Genomic DNA, 25,552 nt, shown 5'->3' on the forward strand with positions numbered 1-25,552 from the left:
GTTTACAACTAATCTTGAACTCCGCGTCACAACATCGTGACATTGAAATTTTCGCTCCTTCTCATCAATTTCTTACAAGTATTAGTGCCATTGTTCCTGTTCAACTTCGATGTTTCACTGTTAACTTTGTTGCCATTTTGTGTATTTGAATGTCATTGTTTTTCATAACCTAGTTAAACATGTCTAACATTTCGTGGACAACAAATACCCTAGTGGTTGTTTTTGGGCACCTAAACAAAAATAAAGTTATTATTATAGTCGTCTCGCCAGGTAACGCACGAATTATTAGAACATTATATACGACAGTAATTTCGAGTTTTATTGCTTTCTCGTTTCCTTCGCTTATTCATCCTTAACTGATGATTTGCGCAAGATATGTTTCCCATTGACGAGATCAACGCACGAAATCGATTGTCCGTTTCGCAGTATCACACCCTGTGTTCTGTTATTGCAGAAAATGCAAAGTCCGTCAGTTACAGCCTGACCTGCGAAGCGACGCCTTAAAGGAGAATTCATCTGCATCAAGAGGCGCCCTCGAAATTGTTCAACTCACAAATGATGCCAAACACAGCGGAAGTTGTTTCCAACCACCACTCATGCATGACCCATGTTCACATGGACTGTCCTTTCGTCTTATCAGTGGCCGAGCAGCGGAGATAAAGCAAACAATATTTTTCTCTGGTCGCCGTCCCATTTCCCTGCGTGGTCTGTAGATAAAGACAAGTTGGGACAACATGTGGTCAAATAAACATGCTTTTTACTACTTTTAAACTGAGCGCCATTGTTAGTTTCTTCGATGAGAAGTCTTTCAAGATGCGTATATATTCACAAGCTCTGGTGCCTGCACCTACACATATGGTTGGTCTCATCCGGTCCTCAGTGGCATGTGTATTGTTATGTGTATTCAGAATACATGGTACGAAGAAATGATCGATAGAAACAGCGATTGTAGAAGCTAGCCGAAATGGTATCCGTGTATTCAGAATCCATGGTGCAAAGAAATGATCGACAAAAAAAAAGTGCTCAGGGTATAAACAAGCATCAGCTATAAAATTAGAAATTCCTGCCAAGATGATTCGAAATGATACTTCGGTATTGAGAATCCATGGTGTGAAGAATGATCGACAGAAAAAAAGCGATTGTAAAAAAAGTGCTCATGGTATGAAGAAGCACTGGGTGTAAAAATCGAAAATTCCTACCACGAGGAGTTGAAATGGCGTTTCTGTATACAGAATCCATGGTGTGAGGAATGATCGATAGAAAACGGGAATTGTAAAAAAAAAAAAGATGCTCATGGTGTAAACAAGCAACACGCATAAAATTAGGAAATTCCTGCCAAGATCAGTCAAAATGATATTTCTGTATCCACAATCCATCGTGCAAAGAAATGATCGATAGAGCGGTTGTAACACAAAAGTGCTCAGTGTGTATCATGTTTAGTGGCAAGGCGGATGTACTTTCAATGTACATAACTCTGACTGACTGCCTCTCAAACATGAGCAGCGGACACACACACACCATAGCAAGAAGGAAATTATTTCTAGAATGCGTTTGTTGCTAATAATACCACATACTTCGCGACACTTTCGGCAGTAGTAATATCATTCAGAAGTGCATTCCATGCAGCTGCTGTCCTAGGAAGAAAGACACTTTCGAACATCAGTGTTTGAATATGGAACTCATACGTGATAATCGTGGCGAATTAGAGACCGAACTGAACACATTTGCACCATCAAGCATACAGTAACCCTTTACACTATCCTGTTTTAGTGCATCATAGTACCAAGACTGCTTGGTCCCTAGCCTACTCCAGCCCACCAAAGGGGACCTTTCTGGACACAATCGAACTTGGATCATTATTGTGAAGGGGCTCATTCTTTCATTGCCCACATCACCATCAGCAATGGGTAGAATATCGTCTCTGGCGATGAAACTCTCGGTTCATCATTTTAAAATAAAGTTGTTGTTATTAGTACATCAGAAGATGTTCACGATAACGGTTCTGAAAATATAAGCCAATCGGCCTGTTTCTTTGGATCGGGTGACATCGCGCTGTAAACACGCTAGGCTTGGATTGGATTCCTTTATCGTTCCGTTTTCGTAGAGTTCTTCAGGTATACTGCAACTCGATATTAGCGAGTTTTAGATTAGCGTAATCCAGGTGAGGTGAGACTGCATCCAGTGACGGGCAGATCCACTCCCTCTATGTGCTGACTGCTCGGAGTTGCCGGCTGTCCAGAACAAGTAGAAAGAAAAGCTGCAGCGTATGTCGGAGCTCCACTACCACGTTCCGGCAATGGGCGTCTGATGACTGCGCGTCGCTTCAAACATTTGGTGTGCCAAGTGAAGTATTTCGCACAATCTTCTTCATGCCGTGCAAGCCCTCAAGAGGCATCATTTCATAAGCTCGTCGATCGACACATCACTTATCATTTTAGTGTTGACACAATCCTCGTGTCGCCTTGGTCTCATCGATTTTTTCAGCTCGCAATACAGCTGATTTATCAAATTCTGCATATTTCACAATTTGTTTTTATTGTTAGTTTTCTTCTGAATACTGAAGTTTTCGTTTTTTTCACGCGTCGACCAAGTGACTAGCTTCACGCGTACCAAATGCTGTGCGACTGTGCAGTGCAGGCAATGACTTAAAAATAAAGATAGTAAGCATACAGCGAAAACGTGGGTATCGAGGTCTACAGAACGATACAAAAGACAGGTCAGCATGAGAGTTTCTTTATACACAATGAAAGAGCAATCCTTTACGATCACACTAGCGTTTACAGACATAAGATAACTTTATCCGTTTTCCCAGGAGAAGCCTTCAAATACACCGCACTTTTTGACGTACCCGGTGTTTTGCGCCATCTAGCATAAGTATTCGTCCGAAGTCGGCGAACATAGTGTGTAAGTGTTCGTTTCTCTATGGTGCCAACCAGTACAAGAAACTGAAGAAGATTCGTGGTAGTCAAGTCACGCGTTCGGATCCCATGTAGAATGACCCATGTGGATGTGCCTGTGCACTTTTTTTTTAAACCTGACTACGGCTATAGTGGCATACCGCAAAGACCAACGATCAATACATCGCATGAATGAATGTATGTTCCAACTGCCAATAACGAATGTGCATTTTCATTTGTAGAACATTGTTAAACAACTTGGGTGTTTATACAGTTCGAAGGTATACGCAAAAGCTTCCGGAAACACATTCCTGGCATCATAATATTTCCGTTTCTGCATATTTAGACGTTTCGCGCCTCATATTAGCATATTTCGGAATATTTTTGTGCATAAATTCCCGGACCCTAGTGATAACTTAATCATTATCTGTGGTGGTTTGCACTGAGTGCGTCATGTGGTGAAGTGTTCGTTTTATGTTATATTTTATAATTGGGGTTGATACTGCTATGAACTGTGAAGAAAACGTGCAAGAGCGACCCCGGACATTGTTTTCGCCTTCCTCTCGTTTATCTTGTCTGAATCTTGCCTCTAGATGGTGTATCTCATACTATAAGCAGAAATGACACTACAAAGAACACATACCAACGGAATTTTCACATTTATTTCATGAGTTTTCAACGATACTCTTACGTTTACCTGGCTTATATTGCAGAACAAACTGCACGACATAGGCACTCGTACGCAAACCGTTTTCGACGTATCCTCACTGTTGCTGCTTATGATAACCATGAAAATAACTCAGCCGATCGAGCAATTCTTGAATCCAGTTTTCGAACAGCTGATGCATATCAAGTCTCTCGAAAAGATCCCGAAGATGGTACCGAGCATACCTGGTAAGATCCTTTCTTGCAAATCGATACACCATGTCTTCGAGATACGGTACCTTGTCTGCATCCGTCGTCCTAACGTCAAGACTTACTTGAAGGTCATTAAACCGTCCGTCACCAATGGAAGACACTTTCATTTTCGTCCCGTTGTACTTGCAGCGAACGAGGTACGAGATATGGCTTGCTGTCACATTAACGTCCACCCCATACGTCTTGTCTTCAGTGACGTATGTAGCAGGTGTGTAATAGTTGAGATATGGGACCATTAGTCTGATCTGAAATGTAAACAATGTTTGTTCCAGTACGAGCTTATGCTTTAAGCTTGGTCCAAACTACAGCGTTTCATAGCGCGCAGACGCCTGCGTATCATATGCGTGCGACACATGCGATCCGCTAGACTGTTCACATACATACGGGCAGCACAAGTTGCAGCCAATACGCGTCTTGCGTGACATCTGTCTTATGCCCAAGAGTGAGTCTGGCGTGACAGATAACTGCTGCCAGGGCCGCTGAATTCGTACACTGTAGAGTTAACTTGGTCCGTCGAGATAAGTTATTGGAACGCGCGCCTATTGGACAGCCCTGCGCACGGTGCTGCCCGCGCGTCCTATAGACGAGTTCCGATTGTTTTCTCGACGCATCAAGTTATCTCTCTACACTGAACGAACTTAGCCTTCCAGTTCGAAGGAAATGTAATGAACCTCGCATTTTTTTTCCTGCACGCTCCATGCGCTGCATGTTTGCGGCGACCATGTTGGAATTCGTCTCACATAGAAGAGAAGCGCCACAACACGGATGCGCGGAATGGGTTCATGGGTTCTCGTTCACAGGCCGGTACCTGATTCGAAAAAAAAGTTAAGCTTGGGCGAACTCCTAGCGTTCTGATGCGGAAGACCTAGCACGCGTGTGTTGCCACGGTAACCAAAGTTGAAACTCAGTAGTGTGAACACAGTACCTAGACTCTCACTACACTTTACACTCTTGCTAACCTCTCAAAACAGAAAGAGACGATGAAGGCATTTGAGGTTTCACCCCTTTTAACGCCGTTGACTTCCTCGCCCGTTCCCCCCTTTCTCCCTTTCTAATCTATTTGACCCCGCCGTCACCCGTTCCGGAGGAGGAATGTGCGCAGAACGGGAATTTTTACTCGCCACGGGCACCTTCTTCGAGACGTGAGAGAATCACGTCATCTACGACGCGATTACATTACCCCATCGCTGCCGCTGCAGCGGAAAGTTTGCAATGAACCATCGCCGTTGGCATGACGTCGACAAAGGGCAGCGCCTTCGACAGGTTGCAGAAATGCAGGGATTACCAGCATAAGCAGTAGCGGTTCAGCTCGAATTTTGCGAAGTTTTCAATTTGTACGTCGATGTGTATGCAATGCGTATGCCTCTTGTACGTCGATGTGTAGCCTCACTCTTAAAACAACGCTTCACCACATAGCACGCTGAAGGCCAGCCACTGTACAGGGTGATACCTCTACCATTCTCGATTTGTGGAAAGCGCGGTGCGTACGCCTTTTTGTGACCATTAACATTTCCGCAGAAGCGTCACAAAAAGACGTACGCCTCCCGATTTCTACGAATCAGGGGAGACAACGATGTCATTCGGGATGGTGGTTGGCTGGGATCCTGTTATGCGGTGAAGTTTTGTTTTAACAAAGCCCGTCAGTGTGCATTTGGAGCTCAAACGGCTTTGGTTTTTGGATAGCGCGGCAACATCTAACAGCAAGCATTCCCTCTTCTCCAACCTCGCACAAAGGAGCCACACATCCCTAGGGCACCTGGCTAGTATGTTCGCCACTAGCTCTCTGGCCAACAGGGGGGCCCTACCTCGACCCCCAGATAGTCTACCTACACCGCCATGGCGTGAGTTCGTGCCAGTTACAACGCTTCACATCCCAGGTTTACTAAAGAAGAGTGAGTCCAGCCCCCTAATGGCCAGAATGGAGGCAGAAAACCTGATATCTGACGTCTACCACTCTTGTGTTCACAGATGACTCCATTGACGACCGTGCCAGAAGCGCTACCAGTGCGTACTACATCCCATCAAAGTGGCCCGAAAGGGAACTCTGCTCGTTACCCGATATCTTCTACGACTGCCGAACTCCTGGCTCTTCCACATGCAGCTGCTGCGATCCAAGAGGCAGGAATAGTTATGGCTGTTTTACTTGCGAGAAGTGTCCTGTGTAACGTGATGAAGCCCATGCGCGGTAGCATCCTTGACCGCTGTAGAAAAAGGTCTTGTGCCCAGCATAAGCTAGTCGGAGGAGGTCTTACTTTCCAATGGATCCCGTCTCATGTCGGCATCAGAGGCAACGAACGAGCGGATCAGCTAGCATCCTCAGCACATCTCAGCTGCAGCCCTTCCTTACCAGGTCCGGCCGATACCGACAGCCATATGGCCGTTAAGCAGCTAGTTGAAACGTCCGAACTGAGAGCGCGAGATACACGGACCTTCGGTTCAGATGTCTCATTACCAACTAGCCCAATCCTCAACGCTTCTCAAGCTAGTTGAAGTGCGTCATCCTGGTGTGCAGGATATCATGCAAAATCGACGACCCTCTCTTCCCATGAAAGGCCTTCCCCGAGATACACAGACAATGCTCTATAGGCTATGCAGGGGATCTGCGTTCGAGAACTCACAACTGTTCAAGTTCGGCTCCAGGGTAGATTACAGTTGCGGTCACAGTCATCATCCGGAAACCATCGAACGTATCGTGACAGAATGCCGCGCATACTACACTATGCGGGAAACCCTCCTTGCACACTCCGGGCATAGTGACAGACATCTTATTCCCCGAAGGTTCCTATGCAGAAGAACTACCAAAACTCGCAACCTCGTGCGTTTTCTCTAGGAAACGGGACTTGTGGAGAGACCCCTCTAGTACACCTCTCGTCCACAGTGCACTTCAGTCTCATCAGTGGCATTCATCCTGCCTATACCTCACCTTGACCCTTCACATTTCTTCTTCCTTATTCTTCTTTTTTTTTTTTTGCTATAGTTGTGACGATGCCCACTCGTGCACGGCCAACAACGGCAAGCTATTTCAGCATCATCCTCCCCCCCCCCCACCTTTTTCTTTAAACGAAAGACTGTGTGTCGGTGATTTGCGGCGCGTGTCAAAAGCACCAAAGCGGTCGAACTTATCCGCAGGCCTAGCCTACTGCGCGTGCAACATGTCGCCGCAGAAGTTGGCTGACACACCTTGCTTGTAAGTCTACTCCAATTGCCTTTCTTTCTGTTTCAGCAGTGTGCATACTGGGTAGTTTGCTTGCACGCGCAGCTGGTACACAAGGAACAATCAACGACACGTTCGCTGCGTTTCTGTTGGTTTTATCTGAGTTGTCACACTGACGAACACAAAACGTCAAGAAAGTCCACATATATCAAACAACATAAAAAGTGCAGAAAGTACACGACACTCACTTGTGAAACGCTCTATCTCGTCCACGGTATCAGCAGTAAAAAGATGGTAAATAGTAGGGTTTTTTTTGTATGTGTGCGAGTGCTGCAGCTGACTGCTCGGCGATGCTCCAGAGACCCCCAAAACTCAACACATAATCCATATTAAATGAGTTATCCAATACACTGTCCAATTATCCACCAGTTATCCAATCCTGACACTGACACTAAGTGGTAATACTGACACTGAAGTGGTAAACAATGACACATACGTCATTTCCTTGTGCTGAATCGAAAAACGAGTCCTATAGAATGCGAAGGCTCACCGTAAGACACCTTATGATGCGTTACTCTTGTATCAACGGTACGAGTAGTGAACACTGTCAGAACACCATATTATGAGTCATACGGTTAATGCTCGGAAAGCAATAGCAATATGCACGCTCGCCACTGCTTCCATGCACTACGTGATAGCCCTCCTTCCCTGTCCCCTACTCCTTCCTACTGTCTTCTCTGCATCTGTCCACATCTGTACGCCGCTGATAGCCACAGTTGTTTCGCGGTGCTAACACGGAATAAAAAAGCGAACAAAAAAACTACGTGATAGTCCGTGCAGAGGAAAGTGTTTTGTGGTGGAGACCGGACGCAGAATGCGGGTGATGTGGGCAAGCATTGCGCTTGTCCGATCCTGCAGGTGGCAATACAACGAAAACGAAAATGACAATACAAATTATAATGTATCAACTGACGTTCTGATCACGTCCTCTGTATGGTTTGGATCCCGGAACCCGAAACCTGGGATCCCGGCGTATTTTTCGGTATTTCAGGATGCCATATCGGGGTCTCAGGATTAATACATCGCGGCTTTCCTGACAACGAATACTTGGTAATACATGCGAAGAGTAAAGAACGATATCCGAGTGACATTTGTTTTCAGGCGCTCCCGTCCACGAAAAATGACCGAAATTAGAAATAACCGAAATGACCGTTGCAATTAGAAACCGTCGAAGACCCATGGGAAAGAAGTTAGCTGCTGAGTCAACCCACCGCACAGTCCATAGTCATGCACCAAGCAGCATTAAAACTCCCACGCAATTAGAATTCTTCCCCTCTGTGAGACTACACAACATAGTCGAGAACTGCGCCTCTCTCTCTTTCTTTTGATCGTCTTCAATAGGTTGACTTGAAAGCAAAAAAAAAAAAAAAAAAAAAAAGAATAGTCGAGACAGCCTTTTTCGAAAACTAGACCTGGCTGCTGCAGACCAGAACACAATACTTACTATGATGGGACAAAAAGTGAGCGTAGCAAAACCCACCAACAGATTGGACACGCGCACTGTATTGCTATCTAAAATATTGTGAATGCGCAAGGTTATACAATCGACACACGCATAAACATTCCGTTCTCCGTCTCGGGATCACAGGATCGATATTTGGAAACCCCGAAATTCTGGGATCGTAAAAACGGTTCGGGATCCGGAACCCTAGTTTTGAGAGAGCCAACGTTTCAGTCTGTCGTTCTGTCAGCGCAGCCAGAGAAGGTCCAGTTTGCAGAGCGAACTCACGTAGCGAGGGAGAGACATGGTTTCTTCGAGCTTTTAGCTGAAAGTCTCTCGTGCGGCATTCGCCATGTGCGCCTGAGAGCTACGGGCGCCTGTGTTTTATATGCAGTCGCAAATAACGAAATGTTTATAGCATCATGTAGCTGGTGTCAGTGAGGATTAAGAAAACATGCACGACGTCGTATACCCAACAGGCATGTCACAGCTGTTGCTCATTCAAGAACGTTGGAGCCGTGTTCGCTATGGATCTATGTTATAGTCAACGCTAAGAGAGGAAAATTGTGTCAGCTATCTATATCCAGGTCACGCGTGTGCCCTTTGAATGTTATCTGTTTCAAGGTGCAATGAATAGTTCGATCTCCAAGCACCAGTTTTGTAGGGTGCTTTCCTCGGGCAGTGCACTCCTCTGATTTAGTAAATTCCTACTTAATTTTTCGCCAACTTGAGCGGAATAATATATTGCCACCACTATAAAGCCCGTAACGCATGGGATGTTTTCTCAGCGTAAAAAACTTCGCGTGCACGCCGCCGTGGCCTTGCACGTGCGACGAGCAAACATCCGAAACGCGTGGGACGCGTGCACAGCGAATGACGCGCACCCCAATGTCGCTACACTCCTCGACCACAAGTGTTTGCTTGAACGTGCCGATGCCGTTGTTGTACGCCGTTTCTGCGTGCATTCGTTGCAGAATATCGTTTTGTCGAAGCAAATTTAGTATAATGCAGATTGTCCCAGGAACTTGTGCGAGCTACTCACACGAAACATTGTCTGCCGCACAGCGGCCATCGCTGTGTCCGCTTCTCGGAAAATGCGCCCTTTAAAGACAGGCTCCGGCGGAGACCCTCAGCGCGCGTTGGAAAACTGGTTTTGCCGAGGTCACACGCACGTTGAGTGAGCGCCCGTAATCGTCCGAAAAACGCTCCATAGGTTCCGGCCTTGGAGGGACGGTCTCGTGCAGCCGGGGCGATTCCGAAACTTAGCCAAAACTATCTTCACGAGTACTGTACCCATACAACCGTCAAAGTTTCATTCAGAATTTCGAATTTGTTCAAACGTGTCGTAATAGCAGACGACGGAACCTGCACTGCACTCTCATGCAACGTCACGCATGACGTCGGCCTGCAGGTAAGTCGCCAACGTCGCCCATTGGCTGAGCGAAGAGCAAAGCAGCAGTTTGAAGCTGTCGCCGTTGCCATAGCAGTTGCAACGTGCAGAAGGGTCTTGGGTCGAGTCATCCCCATAAGCTCCCCTCTGCTCTCGAAATAGGGACGCTCAGACGTATATCTCCGTGAGCGGAGAATGCAGTTCGTGCATTGACTGGGGTTTACGAGAATGTGGGGCATAATCGAATGTTTTCTTTCAGAGAGTATTTAATGCGGTTTTTACACAAACACGCACTCCTTCCCCACGTACGTCTTTCACCGACACTTCATTTCGAAGCGTGATCAGTGTCCAACATGGAGTGTAACGGAAGCGCGCGTAATATATTTTTGGTCGGAGCTATAATGCGACTGCCAGCACCGACTTCAGATTTGTGATTGTGGGTGGGGTTAGCCTGCGGCCTCTAACTTGTCTCTGGGGAATGACATAGTTGTTCTAAACCAGCCAGTGGGTCACTTCTTAGAATGTGCGTCTTTTGCCTGAGAACCGAAAGAAACTGTATGCGAGTTCCCGTGGAGCCACTTCTGAAAGTCGTCTGCTCACGCCGGTGCATTAGCGCGCGCAAAAGCAGACGATTTCTGTATCCAATCACGGACTTTCCCCCAGGGCGACGTAGTCGTTCTTATTGTTGCCAACACAAATCGCTTATGCCCTCTGCAGTCCTTATCAATTTACCGTGACGTGCTTTGTCGGGTAAATTAGCAGTACTCAATTTTCAACAAAAGGCAATCGAATGGTACATTTTATGACAGGGGCAGGGGGTACGGGACCGTCCCTTTAAATAATTGGAATCCACGTGGTGACCGATTGCATCGCGGTGGACGATTCCACGACGCACACGCGCTGGGCTTGCGTGTGATAAACCAGTTTTCCAACGCGCTTTACGCCGGAGTCTGTCGACTACATATATTGGCGCGCGTCCGGGCGCGTTTTCCGAGGTGTAGGCAGAGTGATGGCCACCATACCGTAGACAAAGTTGCGTATGAGTAACTCGCACATATTTCGAGACAATTTTCTCCACACTAAATTTACTTGTACATTTCAATTATATCTGAAACGAATGAGCAAAGAAACCGTAAAAAAAAGAAAAAAAGAAAACATTGGGGCGCGTCACCCGCTCATCTCGCGGGCGTTTATTCGCAGCACGTACAAGGCCACGGCGTGCGCGCGACATATTGACGTTGGGAAAACGTCCCATACGTTTCGGCCTTTAAAGTTGACACGTGGCCACCCCACAAAGAACGTCACAGAAACGCCACGCGAGCTGATTTTCCTGCTGAGTTCTTCCCGCTGTTTGCAAGTCCGCTGACGGCTCACGCGACAAAACGCGTGTCACTCTGGACATACCTCGATTCCGAGCGAAAGAGCTCGCGGGACAGTTGTTTGTAGTGAATTGCTCCTGCCAGACATGTTTATTTCAATTACATTTGGGAGCGTACTTGCGCTTTAAACCATAACCAATTTAAAGCAAGGTTAGACTTAGGAAAATAAAGTGACCAGAGTCTTTGCGAGCGTCGTCTATATCTATACTCACCGTTGTCTCCATATGATCGTCGAATACATCAATGACCTGGTGACCCGTCTGAGTGTTCTCAAATCCCACCACTTGACCCAGGAGCAGCCGCAATCCGTGACCACGTCCAGCAACTATCATCGTTTCCAAATGAAGCATTTCGAATGCCTCCTTCAGCACTTCCAGAACGTCAGTTCCGAGTCTGTCGACGATGGGACCTGATACTGTAACGTTGAAAAGTAAGGGAGTGTTTCCGAGCACTCACGCACATTTGAAAAAAGCCATTTGTGTTTTACAAATGTAGGATACATGTATAATATATCCTTTTTCGCTCTGATTGAGAGGTTGGAAATACAGACGCACTGCACCATTGCACCCCTCCACGCACGTCAAATTTGGTGAAAAGCTCAATTAGACCTGTCATGTTTGAAGCCCAACACACAATACCTTGTCAGCGGCCTGCGCCAAACTATACCTACCACGATACTGATTAGTTGACAGCACACACTCTCCTTGAGGACTACGCACGCCACCTCTTCCGTGATAAACTTATGACACTTCCCTGTTATTTTATGACTGTGCAATTATTTAAACAGCACCTGCGTGGCGTATGTGCGCCACGAACAATGCTACTGGCCATGTTTCTTTAAATGTTCCTTAAAAACGCAGTGAGTCGCACGAAATAAATATGGAGGCAAAAAGTTACTTCCACCATGTTCATTGCCAGGTTGAACACGATTCTGGTCTCATCATTATTGCAATGATGTATAAGAAAAAGCCCTTCATGAACTGGTTTGAGCACGGCACAGTACTTTTGTTTGATACAGAATTTTTACCTGGAGCGTAGGCGAAATTTTCGTTCAACATGCAAGAGCGGATAAAACATGGAAGAGATCGGCATCGATTGGCATTCGCTGCGCGGCGTTAATAAAACTTGGTACTTGGTTACGACACGGGCTCTGATCGAAAATAATAATGAAAACAATGATCGAAAACTGAGAGTCAACATGAGTTTCCCTCAAAGGCGTCCACCAACGCCGAGGAAGCATGCCGTACTTGCCGCATATCAGTCCAGCGCATCATCCCGAACTTCGGGGCTTAACGCGCGCGCGATTTTGAGGTGACTGACTTTATCGCCTTTTATTCATTCTTCGGCATGCCAATCTCAAAAACAAAGACAACTAAAGTGTCCAGAGCTACAACCAGTCTCACGTAAAAACGTACACCGTTAAGTCACTTACCACCATACGCACCTTTAATGTTCAAGCTGAAACGTGTACGAATATCAATGTTGGCAACGCGGGTACTTACGGTGAAGGTAGGCCTGTCGTGGAGGACCTAGAAGAGAGAGGAAATCAAATAAAATAAGACGCAAATAAAATGAAAGAAAGGCAAAGGCACTGCGGTCAAGTGCAACACAATTTCTCGTCGTCCGTGTGGGTGTCCCCAAGTGTTTTCAGCCATTACGGCATGCAGTAATGCAAACAAGAGTTCCTTTAAATTCGTCAGTGCGCATTGCATAAAAGACTGTTGGGTCGTGGGGTATGCGCGGTGAGGGACCCAAGGCACATTGTCTACCTTATTCCAATACTGCGACAGGCTTAATTTCGGTTGCGATCAACAAATCACGTGACGATAAAGGCCGTGAGAAAAGTCAGAAAGAGCCATGCCAGGGTGATGTTATAGGTGAGGTGCACTGCTATCCGAAGTTAAACCGGATACGGATTTCACTGCGAACCACAGCGACAGAATTACTGTCTAGGATCGCGTGCCTTTTTGAATGGGAACTTGGAAGAATAAGGCTTGTAGCTTCCTTTTTAAGTGGTTTAACCTACAGGTTTGATATGGTAACAACTACCACAGCCTTCTTTAGACCTAAAAACGGTTTCAACGACATGGTTTCTGAATTCTTAGTCACCATGTATAATACTGAGAAAGCCAGGGGGAAATGGAACAGTACAAATGTGTAATGACGTAGATCTGGTTTGAGGGTCCATATTGCCTTTGTTATCAGTGCACACTAGAGCTGGGTCATACAGGGTCAATGGACAGCGTGTGCAAAAAGCATTACAGTGTTATGAGTAATGCACTAATACCGGTAATACACATTTTTGAGTATCATAATACTAATACAAATAGTTTTTGAAGGTTTAATACGTAACACTAATACAAAAAGTACTAGAGTAATGTATTATAATACATGCCTACCCATGCTACAGTTGTGCAGCATCACGTGTGGAAAAGATGTAATTACATTACCTTGCCGTAATTTAGCGTGCATGGTAATTTCAGCAAGGTAACTGCGCCGCGTCTCACATAGGCACTCAAAAATTATAAGCCGGCGTTTATATTTTTGTATATAGTAGCTTATAATAATTAATAATTTTAATAATTAATGCTTTTAATAATTAGTTCAATGAAATGTGGGATGCCACTTGTCACTTTTTATGTGGTGCTTGCTAGAATTTGAAAATATTGTCCGGTGTCCGGCAGCGCGAGGTATTCTTCAAGATGAGCGATGGTGCGTTTGACCATCCCACGGGTCCCCGCTCGAGTCCGCCTGAGGCGATCTAGTTGACTCTCGCGGGGCATTGTCGAGTGCAGTCGTCCCGGGTTTCGGCACCAGAGTGTTTGGAATTAGCGAAGTGGAGAAACGAGGACAACGACCGCTCACCCGCTTGCCCAACGAAAACCAATAAGTGATTAATTGATTGATTGATCACGTGCCCATTCTACTACGCTCTTCTTCCTTCTTTACAGGAAGAAGTCAGTCTCACTACCTCCCAATGAGGTTGAAGAAGTTTACAAGGACACGTGCATTCCCAGCAACTAGAAATGTAAACGCTCGAAGGGGAAAAAAAAAAGAAAGGAAAAGCCTATATATTCAGGAAAGAGTTTTTCTATAGATTGTTGAATAAGTTGAAAAAAGCTGCACAATTTCCACAAAGACATTCTTTTACAGTACCATTTCGATGGCCAGCGTGGTCATTTTCGGTTTCGATTTCTGAAAGCAACAGTGTGCCTAAGGGCTGAGGCATTCTCATTTTCGGACGGCACTTACGAGTTTTTGTGCTTTTTTTTTTTTTTTCTGTGAGTACAGCGAACTTTTGCAAAGCGGTTCGTCCGCGCGACACATGGTCACTTGGAAACATTTTGAAACATAGTATAGACTCGAGGCAAAGGGCGAGCATTCTGCATGTACAGCTCCGGTCAACCTTAATAATAACATTGGAAAAAATGTGGTCTCGTTCCCGAACGCGATTACAGCAACCCTTGCGGCCATGAGGAGATCTTAATTGAACAAAATTATTCTGTTAGTTTAACGCAAGGATTTTTTTCGCGTAACATTCCCCCGGTGCCCCAAAGGTGGCTGTTATCGCGCTAGGAAACGAGACCGAATTTTTCCATTGTGCTTAATATTGTGGTTGACCGGAGCTGTACTGTAAAGTGTCGCACGGGTTTAGTCAATGTTGGATCCTTATGGTGAACGTGAAAATTCTACAGGAACTTGTCTTGTTGTCTTTTTTTAAATATATAACCTGCAACGCTACGCTATAAGAGTATCGATAATGTAGGGGAATATGCGAGAATGAAAGCTGGCTGGTACACACATGAAAAAGGCAATGTTTCACTAAAGTACTAGTAAGGCACTAAAATAGGACAATATTTCCTTGAGTATCCAGAGACACAGATGGATAGCACACACTCGGAGCCAGCAATGAACCCTTGCTTCGTTGCTGGTGTTCAGTCTATCACTTCAAACTTCAGGAAATGTCGCCTTTGTCATAAGAATAAAAATGTTTGATGCCACCTTTCACTCCTTTTTTTTTAAACCTAATTTTTCTGAAACCAAAAAAGTGAAGAACTTTTTGTTTTTGTTTTTTCAAGCCATTCAAAATTTCCGGAAATTTTACATTTCTTAGCAACTTGCCATCAAGCATCAAGTACGACAGCTTTGCTACATTATCACACATAATTAGTGCACCCTTGGTCCACTCCAGGTTTCTCAAGGTCGCAACTTGTGTGAGAATCCCGGGTAATTTTTTGTTCAGTCCTGGGATTTGGGCATCTTCCACGACAAATCCTGCGGCGGGATTCCTGGATGGAGCCGCGACAGCGCCCGAACACATACTACGGCTTATCTACGCTCTCTGCTGTATGTCTCTACATTTCAATCAATACGTCATAACTTAATGCTGCCCATTCCTTTTTAATATGTGACGTTTTTCTTCAATCAAAACAAACGAGGCCTGTTCATGTCCTCTTCAAATAAAAGAAGAGTCTATTCGCAGTCATGCACAGTTGCTCGGCCAGTGATATGCCTTCCGCAGCTGAACTCTCACATGAGGCGAAGGTGAGAAAGGAGGAACACCACTTTCGCCGTCGACGGCTTCTCCTTCCATCTACGTTAATCTTACAAGGATCGAACAACTTTCCGCAATGTTCCAACAGAGCTGACAACTGGCTGTCACGCGAAATACGGCTAGCCTGACGTGTTCATTCTTCTATCTCCCTTACGACGTCGGAAGCACCATGTATTTAGAACTTGAACATAAACATCAACATTTGAATACTTTCGAGTACGTATACCCATTCCAGTGCATTTGCAATGGAAACCGCACCACATCGTAAACAAGTTTCTACGTTCTGACAGCGCGGTTCAAGTGCGATGTACTTCAGCATTGTTACTTGCCTGTTTCAGTGCTTCCTTGGTATCCAGCGGCATACGCCAAGCAACTTAGCACCATCCACGCACGGTTATGCATTTTATCCAGAGGCTGCGTCGAGGAAACAAATAAAAACATATCCACACGTACAATCTGCACGGAATGTGTTGTGACATTTGACATGAATCTCGTTCCGGGATGGTCATAAAATGTCGCAATAAGTGACAGCACAATAAACCCACAAAGAAAAGTCACACGACCGCGGGTGACAAAACTTGCCGTTCCGTCTGAGTGAGCGGCTGGTACGTATATGATCAAGACAACATGTCAATTGGTTGTTTATGTACCATACGTTGCTATTTTTGAGTCATCTGTATCCCTGTGAGACATCTGTTAGAGGTGACTTATTGAGGCCGTCATATATCTCGATATGCAAAGCCGAAAGGAATCATTTGCAATGTGAATTTGGTCCAGCGTTCATTGCTCCTTGGAGGTATAATGGTGGTTATGGTGGTGGCTGTGTGGTTAACAGTACCCGGGGGGAACAGTGCCGATATAACTGCGTGCTGCTTGGTGGTGGTGGTGGTGGTGCTGGTGCTGGTGAAAGGGCTCGCCGTTGTCGGCCTCACAGAGGTGGCCAACGTCACGACGGACGCCCTGGGGGAATGTGCGTCCTGGGCCGACTTCTAAGGGAACTGTGCCGACATATGTCTGAAAGCCAGCCGACATATGTCATGTGCTGCTTGGAAGGATTGTCGTATTCAGTGCTGTTCAAGTAATGGTGCTGCATTACGTATTCAGTTCGGTTTCTTCACCTTCCCCGTCTCTCTCTGTTTCTGTGATGCACAGCTGGTGCACAAGGGTCGTTCAAGAAAGGTCGTTGAAGAAGAGCTTGTTAGAAAAATATCGGTGAGTACCGTAAACGTAATCGAATAAAACTTTCGGAGGACGAAGTGCCTTCCTTCTCGGGCCAGCGGCACAGGCAGCAGCGGCAGTTATGGTGGTGGTGACCAATATGTCTGTACTTGTGAAACAACGATGTATAGTCAAGTTTCTTGTGAATTAGAGCATCAGACAAGCTAAGATTTTGCAAAGGTTACAGACACAGTATGGGGAACAAATGATGTCAAGGGGAAGATCGTACGAATGGTGTGCACAGTTTGGCGATGGACGAGATATGGTGACGAATGAACCACATGGACACGTTCGTCCGACAGCAGTCACACCAGTACACATTGTAGGCGCTGGGCAAACTATCCTCGAGAACCGGCGAGCACTTACTGTTCCGCAAAGTCTGTGCAAGATGGGTTCCCCGACACCTCAACTGTGCGCACGAGGGAGTGCGCACGGCAGTCTCTATGCAGCTGCGGTACCGGTTCCAATCCGAGCGGCACGAAGTTTTACAATCAAGCATCACATGTGACGAAACCTGGGTGTATCATACCACCCCATAGACAAAAATAAGCAGACATTGGCAGCATGACAAATATTGGCGAAAGGCTCCTCCCAAAACAACCAACTTTCCATCAAAAGGACTATTGTTCTACACGAGATCTCGAAGAAGCGTGCCCACGGCTTTGAAGGCAGCCTTTGAGTCCATGGAGATGTCATCCCAGTAACGTAGGGAGCCGAGCTGGGGTAGTTAGTAATTTGACATATGCACCAGAAACACCAACAAGCTTGACAGAGGCACACGGCAGGGAACAAACAAAACGCAGGCCGGACGGCTGCTGACTCACAACTGAAGCTTTTAATAACAAAAGACATACTTAAATACACTGACAGTTGACACTGTTTAGGTATACTCGTATGTCATGCAGGATGAGCTTATTGTAAGAACTGTAACTCTAAGCTAATGCTTCCATTAGCCGAGGCTTGTGGTGTGCGAACAAAGTCTTGTGGTGCGTCTGCCGCTCCTGTTCATTCTATATTTTGCGGTTAAGAAGGAGAATGTATGTGGAATATCTCTCAATGGAGCATACCTCTTGCAGCTATCGTGTATATTCTGCCACTGACGTTTCTGCACCCTAGTTTCCTTGGATTCTATTCTGTGTTTGCTTTAAACATGTATTGATGAGGAATTTTACTGTAATCCAGTGGCCAATTAAGCGTCCACAGGAAATTCGACACTTGACGGTCCAGCGACTTCGACGATTACAGAGCACAGGTCATTGAGATTCAAGTAGGCAGTGAATGTAGAATCTCTGAACGGAGGAGCGGCTGTGCTGCCTGGGGTTTTTCCTGGATTTTCCTCAGACGCTTTCAGACGTATGCCGGCACAGTTCCATTAGAAGTCGGCCCAGGACGCACGTTCCCCAGGGTGTCAGTCGTGATGTTGCCCACCTCTGTGAAGCCGACAACGGCAAGCCCTCGTGCCATCACCACCACCACCATCTGAACGCAGCGTGAGTGAGAGCGGCTTCTTCTTCAGCTAAACGTAAGTTAAACATACTAGCAGCGCACTAAAGACGGGGACACAAAAGAAAAGACACCTCGTTGTTTCTTGCGTATTCGTACTTCTCTTGTGTGTCCTTGTTTGACAGTTGACAGCTTCTTCTTCACCTTCTAGGGAGGGCACCGCGAGGCGATAGATTGTGTGGGACTCATATTTTCCTCCAGACATCATCATATGCAGTTAGTAGGTGTACTACAGGGGGAAGTTCTGAGTCCTGTGCCTTTCAATCTGGTGCTGGCACCACTGCCGAGTTTGCTACCCCGTCGTGTCAATGTAAGCATATACGCCGATGATATTTGTTTATGGTCGTCAAGAACCCACTGGCCACCAGGACAACGTCTTGAATCCAAGAATCTCTGGAAATCGTGACAAACTACCTGTCACAGCGTTGCGTGGGTGTTTCTCAAGAGAAGACCGTTTACCTGCCATTTACCCGCAAGAGCCTCAGGGAATTAGAGCTGACGGTCGGAGGGTACACAGTGCGCAGATTATCCTCGCACCGGATTCTGGCTGTCAGAATTGACCGAGCTCTTCCCTGCTCGGCAGAAGTATCTTGCCTTCAAGAAAAAGCAGCATCACGTATTAGTGCTCTTAATTTCCTGGCGGGATACCGATGGGGATCATCGTGTGCATCCATGCTTGGTCTTCACTCCTCCATTGTCCACCAGATGATAGCTTATCATCTGCCTGTTCTCCTTGGCTTGTCGATGTCACCGTAGAAAGTCCTGCAAAATATCTTGGCAAAAAGTGTGAAGAGCTGTCTGGGATTACCACGAGCGCAAATGAATGATGCAGCCATCGCCGAGGCTGGGGGACCTCCACTACAGCATTACAGGAGATAGCCTTTTTGGCACCATGTCCGACTATCAGTGCGCCTCTTCAGAAATCCGTTAGAGCTCGCAATACATGGGCGAAATCTTCCAGCATTCACAAGGCTGTGATACATTATAAGCGTTGCATACACATAAGCCGAAACCACATCAGTGCGGTCCACTATGGGCACTGTAGAAGCTCCCGCTGTTACGCTACGGTCTCTGAGCTTCCGTGCAAGGGAACAGTTCCTTGCGTCGCTCGCTAGTGCAGCTCGGGTCTCATGCATCAGTGCAGCAAAAGAACCGCAGTATTTACAGACGCCTCCAGCACGGCGACAGGGTCCACTTGTGCGTCCATAATTCTTCAGCTTTCTGTCCAAGGCGCCTTTCGGCTATCACATATCGCATGTCACCTACTACGGCGGAGCTCCATGAAATGACACGGGTGCTGAGCTTCATCAAATTGCTCCAGAGTGCGAGATCATGGATAATCTGCCTAATAGTGATTTACAGGTATGTCCTATACAAAGTATGTTCCTGTCCGACACTCTTTCCGCAACTGTGCATGACGTCATTGTAACTTGAATCTTTTGTATCTCGTTCAGGCATGACATTAGATTTCAGTGGGTGCCCGAGCACTAAGGTGTCGCGCGCAATCTTGTCGCTGACGGCGCGGCTGTCCAGGCACATCAGCTGGCACCCACGCGAAGGGTATAATTTTTTCGCTCTGATGCAATGTGTTTGCTACACTCCCTCCGTCAGCAATTTGGCGTGGATCTGTGGTAATCAGGCACAGCACCTTTACCCCGCACCTTTACACAGCACCTTTACCCCACCCTCAACCTTTTTCTAAATTTTTTTGCAATGTTTCAGCGACATGTGAGCTGTGATTCTCATACGCGGAGTGCAGTTGCCGGTCTCCTCATTTCTGGAGCCAAAAGCTCCATTTTATTTTTATCCCTTTTATCTTCATCTTCTTCGTAACTCCCGGTGAAAATGTATTTGATATGTTTCAGGACAGAGAGGTTGCGAGTACGACATCCATTGGCGTGAAATGTTTCTTTTTCTCTCTCGCTCACTCTATCTCTAGTTCTGAAACGGGACCTCAAATTCGATTTCAGCGTTCCCAAATCTCCTCCAAAACTTTATTTCCCTCGTCTCTCCATTGCCTACACATGAAAAAAAAAAAGACAAAGAGGAGGAAGTAGCGTTTTATTATGCGTGTACGAGCCTATGCCAAAGGGCAGTTCTGTGCTGCAGGTAGACTAAACGTGCTGTGAGTAAAATTGTTGGGCGTAGTTCCGTATTGGGACCACTCGTTTTTAAAAATTTGTGAAAGCGTCAGGAAAGTAAATATTGCGAAAAAATATTGTCCCCCCCCAGGCACGCACTACTCGGTGCGGGCGTCGAGACTGTGCCTCGGGTTAGATCAGAAGGTCCTCAGTAAAGATGGCGGATCACCTTCAAGAAACGGACGATAAAATTTAATTTTTATACGTTTCGAGCAATATACTAGGGTCATTCCTGTTTAATTGCGTTACTAGTTAGCTCTTCTTTCACGTAAAAGTGTTTGATTTTTGTTTTTATTCTTTTTTCTTTCAAAAAAGCCAGTGGTCCCGATACGGAACTACATCCAAATTGTTTATCCAAATTTGCGGCTGAAGCATTTCAAACTTGTGACCCGGAAACAGCGACCCATCGAACAACAACAATGGACTACAGTTAACATACGACGTCAAAATCGACGTTACATTCTACGGCAGGGTTACTAGGAGCTTTGTGTCAGACAAGGTTGAAAGTCACCTACCTCCTGAATGTGTATGGCTCAGTCCTCTTGGATGTAGAATGGGGCTCCAAAGTTGAAAAACTAGAAAAGTCATACAGAGGTTTTGAGCGAAATAGCGACAACGAAGGGGGGCGATGGAGCACATACATTATTTTCCTACGCTTTTTGCCAATGCATTACCAGTGCCATTAATGATCACGTTAAATACAGTAGCGCAGATCCACATCTTATCGCAGGGATGAAGGGAGCTACGAGGAACCTATACATAAGCAAGTCAATCTGAGAACTTCTCAGCCGACTGTGGTTGACTCTGTAGCACAAATATACAAAGACAACATTTCTAACGCAAACGAAGAACGGAGCTGTTCATAGTTCAGCTGCGCCGCTGTGAGAAGGAGAGAGAGAAGTCATGTGAGTGCATGTCATGAGTGTCGGGGTTGTTCTCCCTCTCGTCACTGTCCTGTCAACGTTGTCGGAGTGAAGGTATTTAAAAGAAATAATCTGCGCAATTCGCGTTGCACGTTATCAATATGCACCTGGCGCGTACTCAATTCCTTAGCTGGCGGCTAAAATGCTCGCGTAATTTCTGCATTATTTTTGAGCGGAGTTTGTCCTTCAATAAACGTAGCCACGATACGTTTTTCGAACCGGAATAAGACACGAAAAGAGACAGAGACGAGCGCTCATTTCGCGTCTTTGTCCGTGTTATTTATTTATTTATCTTTTTCGCTACGCATACCTCGTCGACACCGTTCTTTGAAGTCCTACAGTGGGCTTTCAAATAACGTCTTACAACTATGACTTCTGAAACATGCGACGGTGGCTAACGACAATAAAAAAAAAAAAAAAAAAAAAAACTGATGAATTCACAGTTTTAAACAAACAATGCATTACTGACGTGTGCTTCAAGGGCGGGTAGAATGCTGTTTCTCGCAATCAACTAAAACCTCGTAAAACCAAGCAAAAAGTTATGCAGCATATCGACACAGTGTTCCCTCGATTTTGTCCCTCGAGGAGTGAATCGTAATAGTTATCGTAATAGTATAATAGACCGTATAATATCGTGATAGAATCGTAATAGCCTTAAGTACCGAAATGGGTAGTGCGCCGAAAAACCTCAGTAACAGCGAACACAGTCCCGGAAAGCGCAAGAGCTCCGCTCGTATTATTCCCCATTATTTGATTATCCGCGCGCGTGTTATTTGATGTACACAAGAGTGAGTTTTAGCATAACGTACGCTGTCGCCTTCGCGTACGTAAGAGATAGGTGGCGGTTCCGCGCAATGCGCAAAGCTCGGCTTATGTCTTGCGCGTGCGCAGAACCACCGACGCTATCCCTTATGTACGCAAAGGCAATAGCGTACGATATACAAAAACTTACTAACAAAAACAAGGCTTCTGGAACAACACAAGAACAACAACAATAAGTAGAGAAGTGGAAGATTGCACAGATAAAGGCAGAATTTCAGGGTGACAGTCGTTATAATATTTGCACCCATGATGCACTTGTTTGTCCAAAAGGCTCGCTACTTGGTGCACCATGATTCCATAGCACCGAAAGTGACTCGCTACAAAGGCTGAAAAAAAAAAAAAAGAACCTTAAAGCTGATTACAAATCACATCCGCAGTCTCAGCTCGTCCATGACAGATGACACGTATTTGTGGATTTCATTGCCGACACGTCTATTTCCTTACTTTCAGAAGCGTCACTTTTTACGACCGAAATGTTGTTGGAAAGGCGTTTTCCTTGCGGATGTGCATTCGCTTACGGTAAGAAACACAATTTGCGTCCAATTTCTACGTGAAAGAACGGCTTCACGTAGCACGGTGTTCTGGAGGATGAGGTGGGTGCATGTCAACCCGACTCTCATCCGCTGTCATATGCGCCGTGTGCCAAATAACCTGTAAATAAAGGGCGCGTGTCTGAGTGTCGAATGGGCGGCATACAGACGAGTTCCAAGTATGAATATCTACGCATTATTTGTGTGTTTTCTTATTTCCACGGGTCGCCTCCCATACAATTACAGCGCTTTATCCTGCAAGTGAGGATGGAAAGATTTACGCGCGTAGCGTGACTTGGAGCTACAGCGACGCTCAACCGAGTAAACGACACAATATTTCTGGCGTGCCTAGCCTAGCGCCTAGTGCAGCTTATTTCGTTATACTGTATATTTCATTTATCGTATATTATACACGTTAGCCGGCTTTTTTTTTCTTTTCTTTTTCTTTATGGAAGGCAATCAGGCCGCATGTTCCGAAACTACAGAAGCGCAAACTACGCATGACGTGCGAAAAAAATAAAAAGAAAAGGCTAACTGTCGTGAGCCTTCAGCTATAGGCAGCTGCGTATGTAGCTCCCATAGAAAGAAAGGGAGAAATCGAGCTAGAAAATGTCTGCCTCTTTGGGTGAACAGAAGATTATAGGAGACATGGGTCACTCCTTCACTTTTCGCCCAGTTGTTCGCCTTGTTTCCGACAATTTCCTTCGCTGTCATGTGCGTTTCTGTTGGGAGAACGGCAAATTTCACATTCAGCTCTGTGCACCTCACGTGGAAAATGACTCCATATTATTCTGGAGTCGAGCAATGTGTGCAGAACTGCGTTGGTAACGCGATTCGGTCTCCATTACACGACAAATTGCTAAGGGAAGAGGATTTCATTGGACATTTTGTCATCTTCTGAAATACATACAATAAAAGAAGTAAGTACGAAGTAAGTACTCTGGCGGGGTGGGGGGGAGGGGGTTATTAAGAAAAAAAAGAAGGGAAACGTAAGCCAGATGGATGTCGGCTTGTTATTCAAAAAAAAAAGTGAAAGAGGGAAGACAAAAAAGGCAAAGGAAAGAAGAACGCAAAAGAAAACAAAGAGAAGGAGAGATAAGGAAAATAAAAATGAAGGACACAAAACTAAGCTGTAGAATCACACACTCTGGCGGGATCCAATCCTATGAAACTGGTATTGAAATAAGAGGAAGGAAGAACAAAAAAAAAACAAAAAAAAAACAAGAAACAGAGAGAACGTAAACAGTGAACATGTGCACAACTGAAGGCATTACGCCTTTGAAACCTGAGTGCAAAAGGAACAAAATGCATTGAATCCTCGGTGTTTGACCCGAAATGCGCGCAATATATGAATATGGTCAATGAGGAGCAGCAGGAGTTGAACCCGCTCCCAACGGACGTGCTTTCCGAAGACACTACCGTTACACCTCACTGGCAGCTGCAGGTACCTTTTCGACTGCTTCGTTTCATTGATCTGATTGCTTTGGGCGAAATTCAGGCTATGTGTTGTGTCATCCTCTGTGTTTCTTCGCCTCACCTTCTACTGTGATAATGAGTATGGTGGGCGGACACATATTTTACAAATTGCAAGATGCATTTTTGGGGTTGGTGCCTCTTCGCGCTTTTGACCCGGGCGCGCCAAGCCCCAAAGGTTGGTGTCAGTCTCTTAGCTGGACTTCACGGGGGAGGCGGCGCCCCCCCCCCTAGTTCATGTTGCAGGGGGGCAAGGACCCCCCCCCCCCCCCCACAGTCGGCGCCTATGTTACACCCCATCCAGGCAAATATCGTGTTTTTAACTCAAGCTACCGTCTATAATGTGATTACTTGGGAGATAAAGCAGTCAACCTGCAATTTTTCTGCGTGTGCTTACAACGCGCCACTAACGGTCACGTGTCCTAAATGTCTCCGAAAAATAACGCGCGCTTGGGCCTTTCTTTTTACGTCTATGAGATGTCCCAGGGATATAGAAAGTAAGACATTTTTCGAAGTCCCATTGTGGACGTACAGGTAACGTCGCATAGACGTTACGGACATAGGCGACGTGTGCGACCTTTGTGGCACGTACCTGCGATATTTCTGGTTTACTGAGCTCAGAGCTGTAGTATACCATGGGGATTTAGGGTCAGCTGGTACGACACTGGTAGGTATATATTTTCGCGCAAGGTCTGTTATTGCGTGAGTGAAAATATCCCAATTAGCTTGGACAGTACGCTTCTCGAAGCACGCACACACCGCAGTATCGAGTGACAGTACCACAATTTCTGTCCTCCTCCCTCTAGTTCTGGCCGCACGCAAAGCGATTGTGTCCTCTTTCCCTGCTGCTGCGTCCTTACCCGAAGTTCAGCACCTTCTTGCTGCGGAAGGAGTGCTAACATCCCTGCATGGACAGTCTTTATAGGAGAGCCACAGTGCTGCAGTGGAACGCGAGGGGCATTCGCAATAAGCTCCCCGACCTCAAGTTGTTTCTTCTAAAATATCCCATTCCCATACTTGCCATAAGCGAAGCGTACATTAAGGACGACTTTAGACTCAGCGGGTACAACGTATTTACATCTGGCAGCCAAGGCGTATCAAGGACTGTGCTTTGTGTTCGGAAGGACCTAACGGCTGCCGAATTACAG

General features: G+C 45.9%; 2 protein-coding genes across 9 annotated transcripts in view; one reads left to right on the forward strand and one right to left on the reverse strand.

Moving 5' to 3' along the window:
* The window catches only part of LOC135388773 (alpha-2-macroglobulin-like), a 125,473-nt gene extending 124,702 nt beyond the window's left edge, over positions 1 to 771 (forward strand). For all 8 annotated transcript variants that reach the window (XM_064618563.1, XM_064618562.1, XM_064618564.1 and 5 more), the window contains one exon: positions 455 to 771. In XM_064618563.1, the coding sequence (XP_064474633.1) occupies positions 455 to 504 (50 nt within the window). In that variant the 3' untranslated portion in view covers positions 505 to 771. The remainder of the gene's footprint in view (positions 1 to 454) is intronic.
* Positions 772 to 3,537: 2,766 nt separating this feature from the next.
* LOC135388775 (uncharacterized) lies at positions 3,538 to 21,532 on the reverse strand. The gene is made up of 6 exons (XM_064618566.1): positions 21,298 to 21,532; positions 21,172 to 21,231; positions 16,124 to 16,208; positions 12,742 to 12,768; positions 11,452 to 11,654; positions 3,538 to 4,060 (listed from the first exon to the last, which is right to left on the reverse strand). Exons 3-6 carry the CDS (start codon positions 16,194 to 16,196, stop codon positions 3,662 to 3,664), a joined length of 702 nt encoding a protein of 233 aa, XP_064474636.1. The 5' UTR covers positions 16,197 to 16,208; positions 21,172 to 21,231; positions 21,298 to 21,532; the 3' UTR covers positions 3,538 to 3,661.
* Between the last annotated feature and the right edge of the window lie 4,020 nt (positions 21,533 to 25,552).

The sequence above is a fragment of the Ornithodoros turicata genome, chromosome 3 (genome assembly GCF_037126465.1).
Source record: "Ornithodoros turicata isolate Travis chromosome 3, ASM3712646v1, whole genome shotgun sequence".
NCBI lineage: Eukaryota > Metazoa > Arthropoda > Arachnida > Ixodida > Argasidae > Ornithodoros > Ornithodoros turicata.

Bases quoted from the DNA above. Each gene is read 5' to 3' on its own strand.
- LOC135388775 (XM_064618566.1), bottom strand. From the start codon at position 16,196: ATGCATAACCGTGCGTGGATGGTGCTAAGTTGCTTGGCGTATGCCGCT. The intron at 12,769-16,123 runs GCAAGTAACAAT...TCTCTCTTCTAG, and splicing joins CCAAGGAAGCACTGAAACAG to GTCCTCCACGACAGGCCTAC. The intron at 11,655-12,741 runs GTAAGTACCCGC...TCAACGTTACAG, and splicing joins ACGACAGGCCTACCTTCACC to TATCAGGTCCCATCGTCGAC.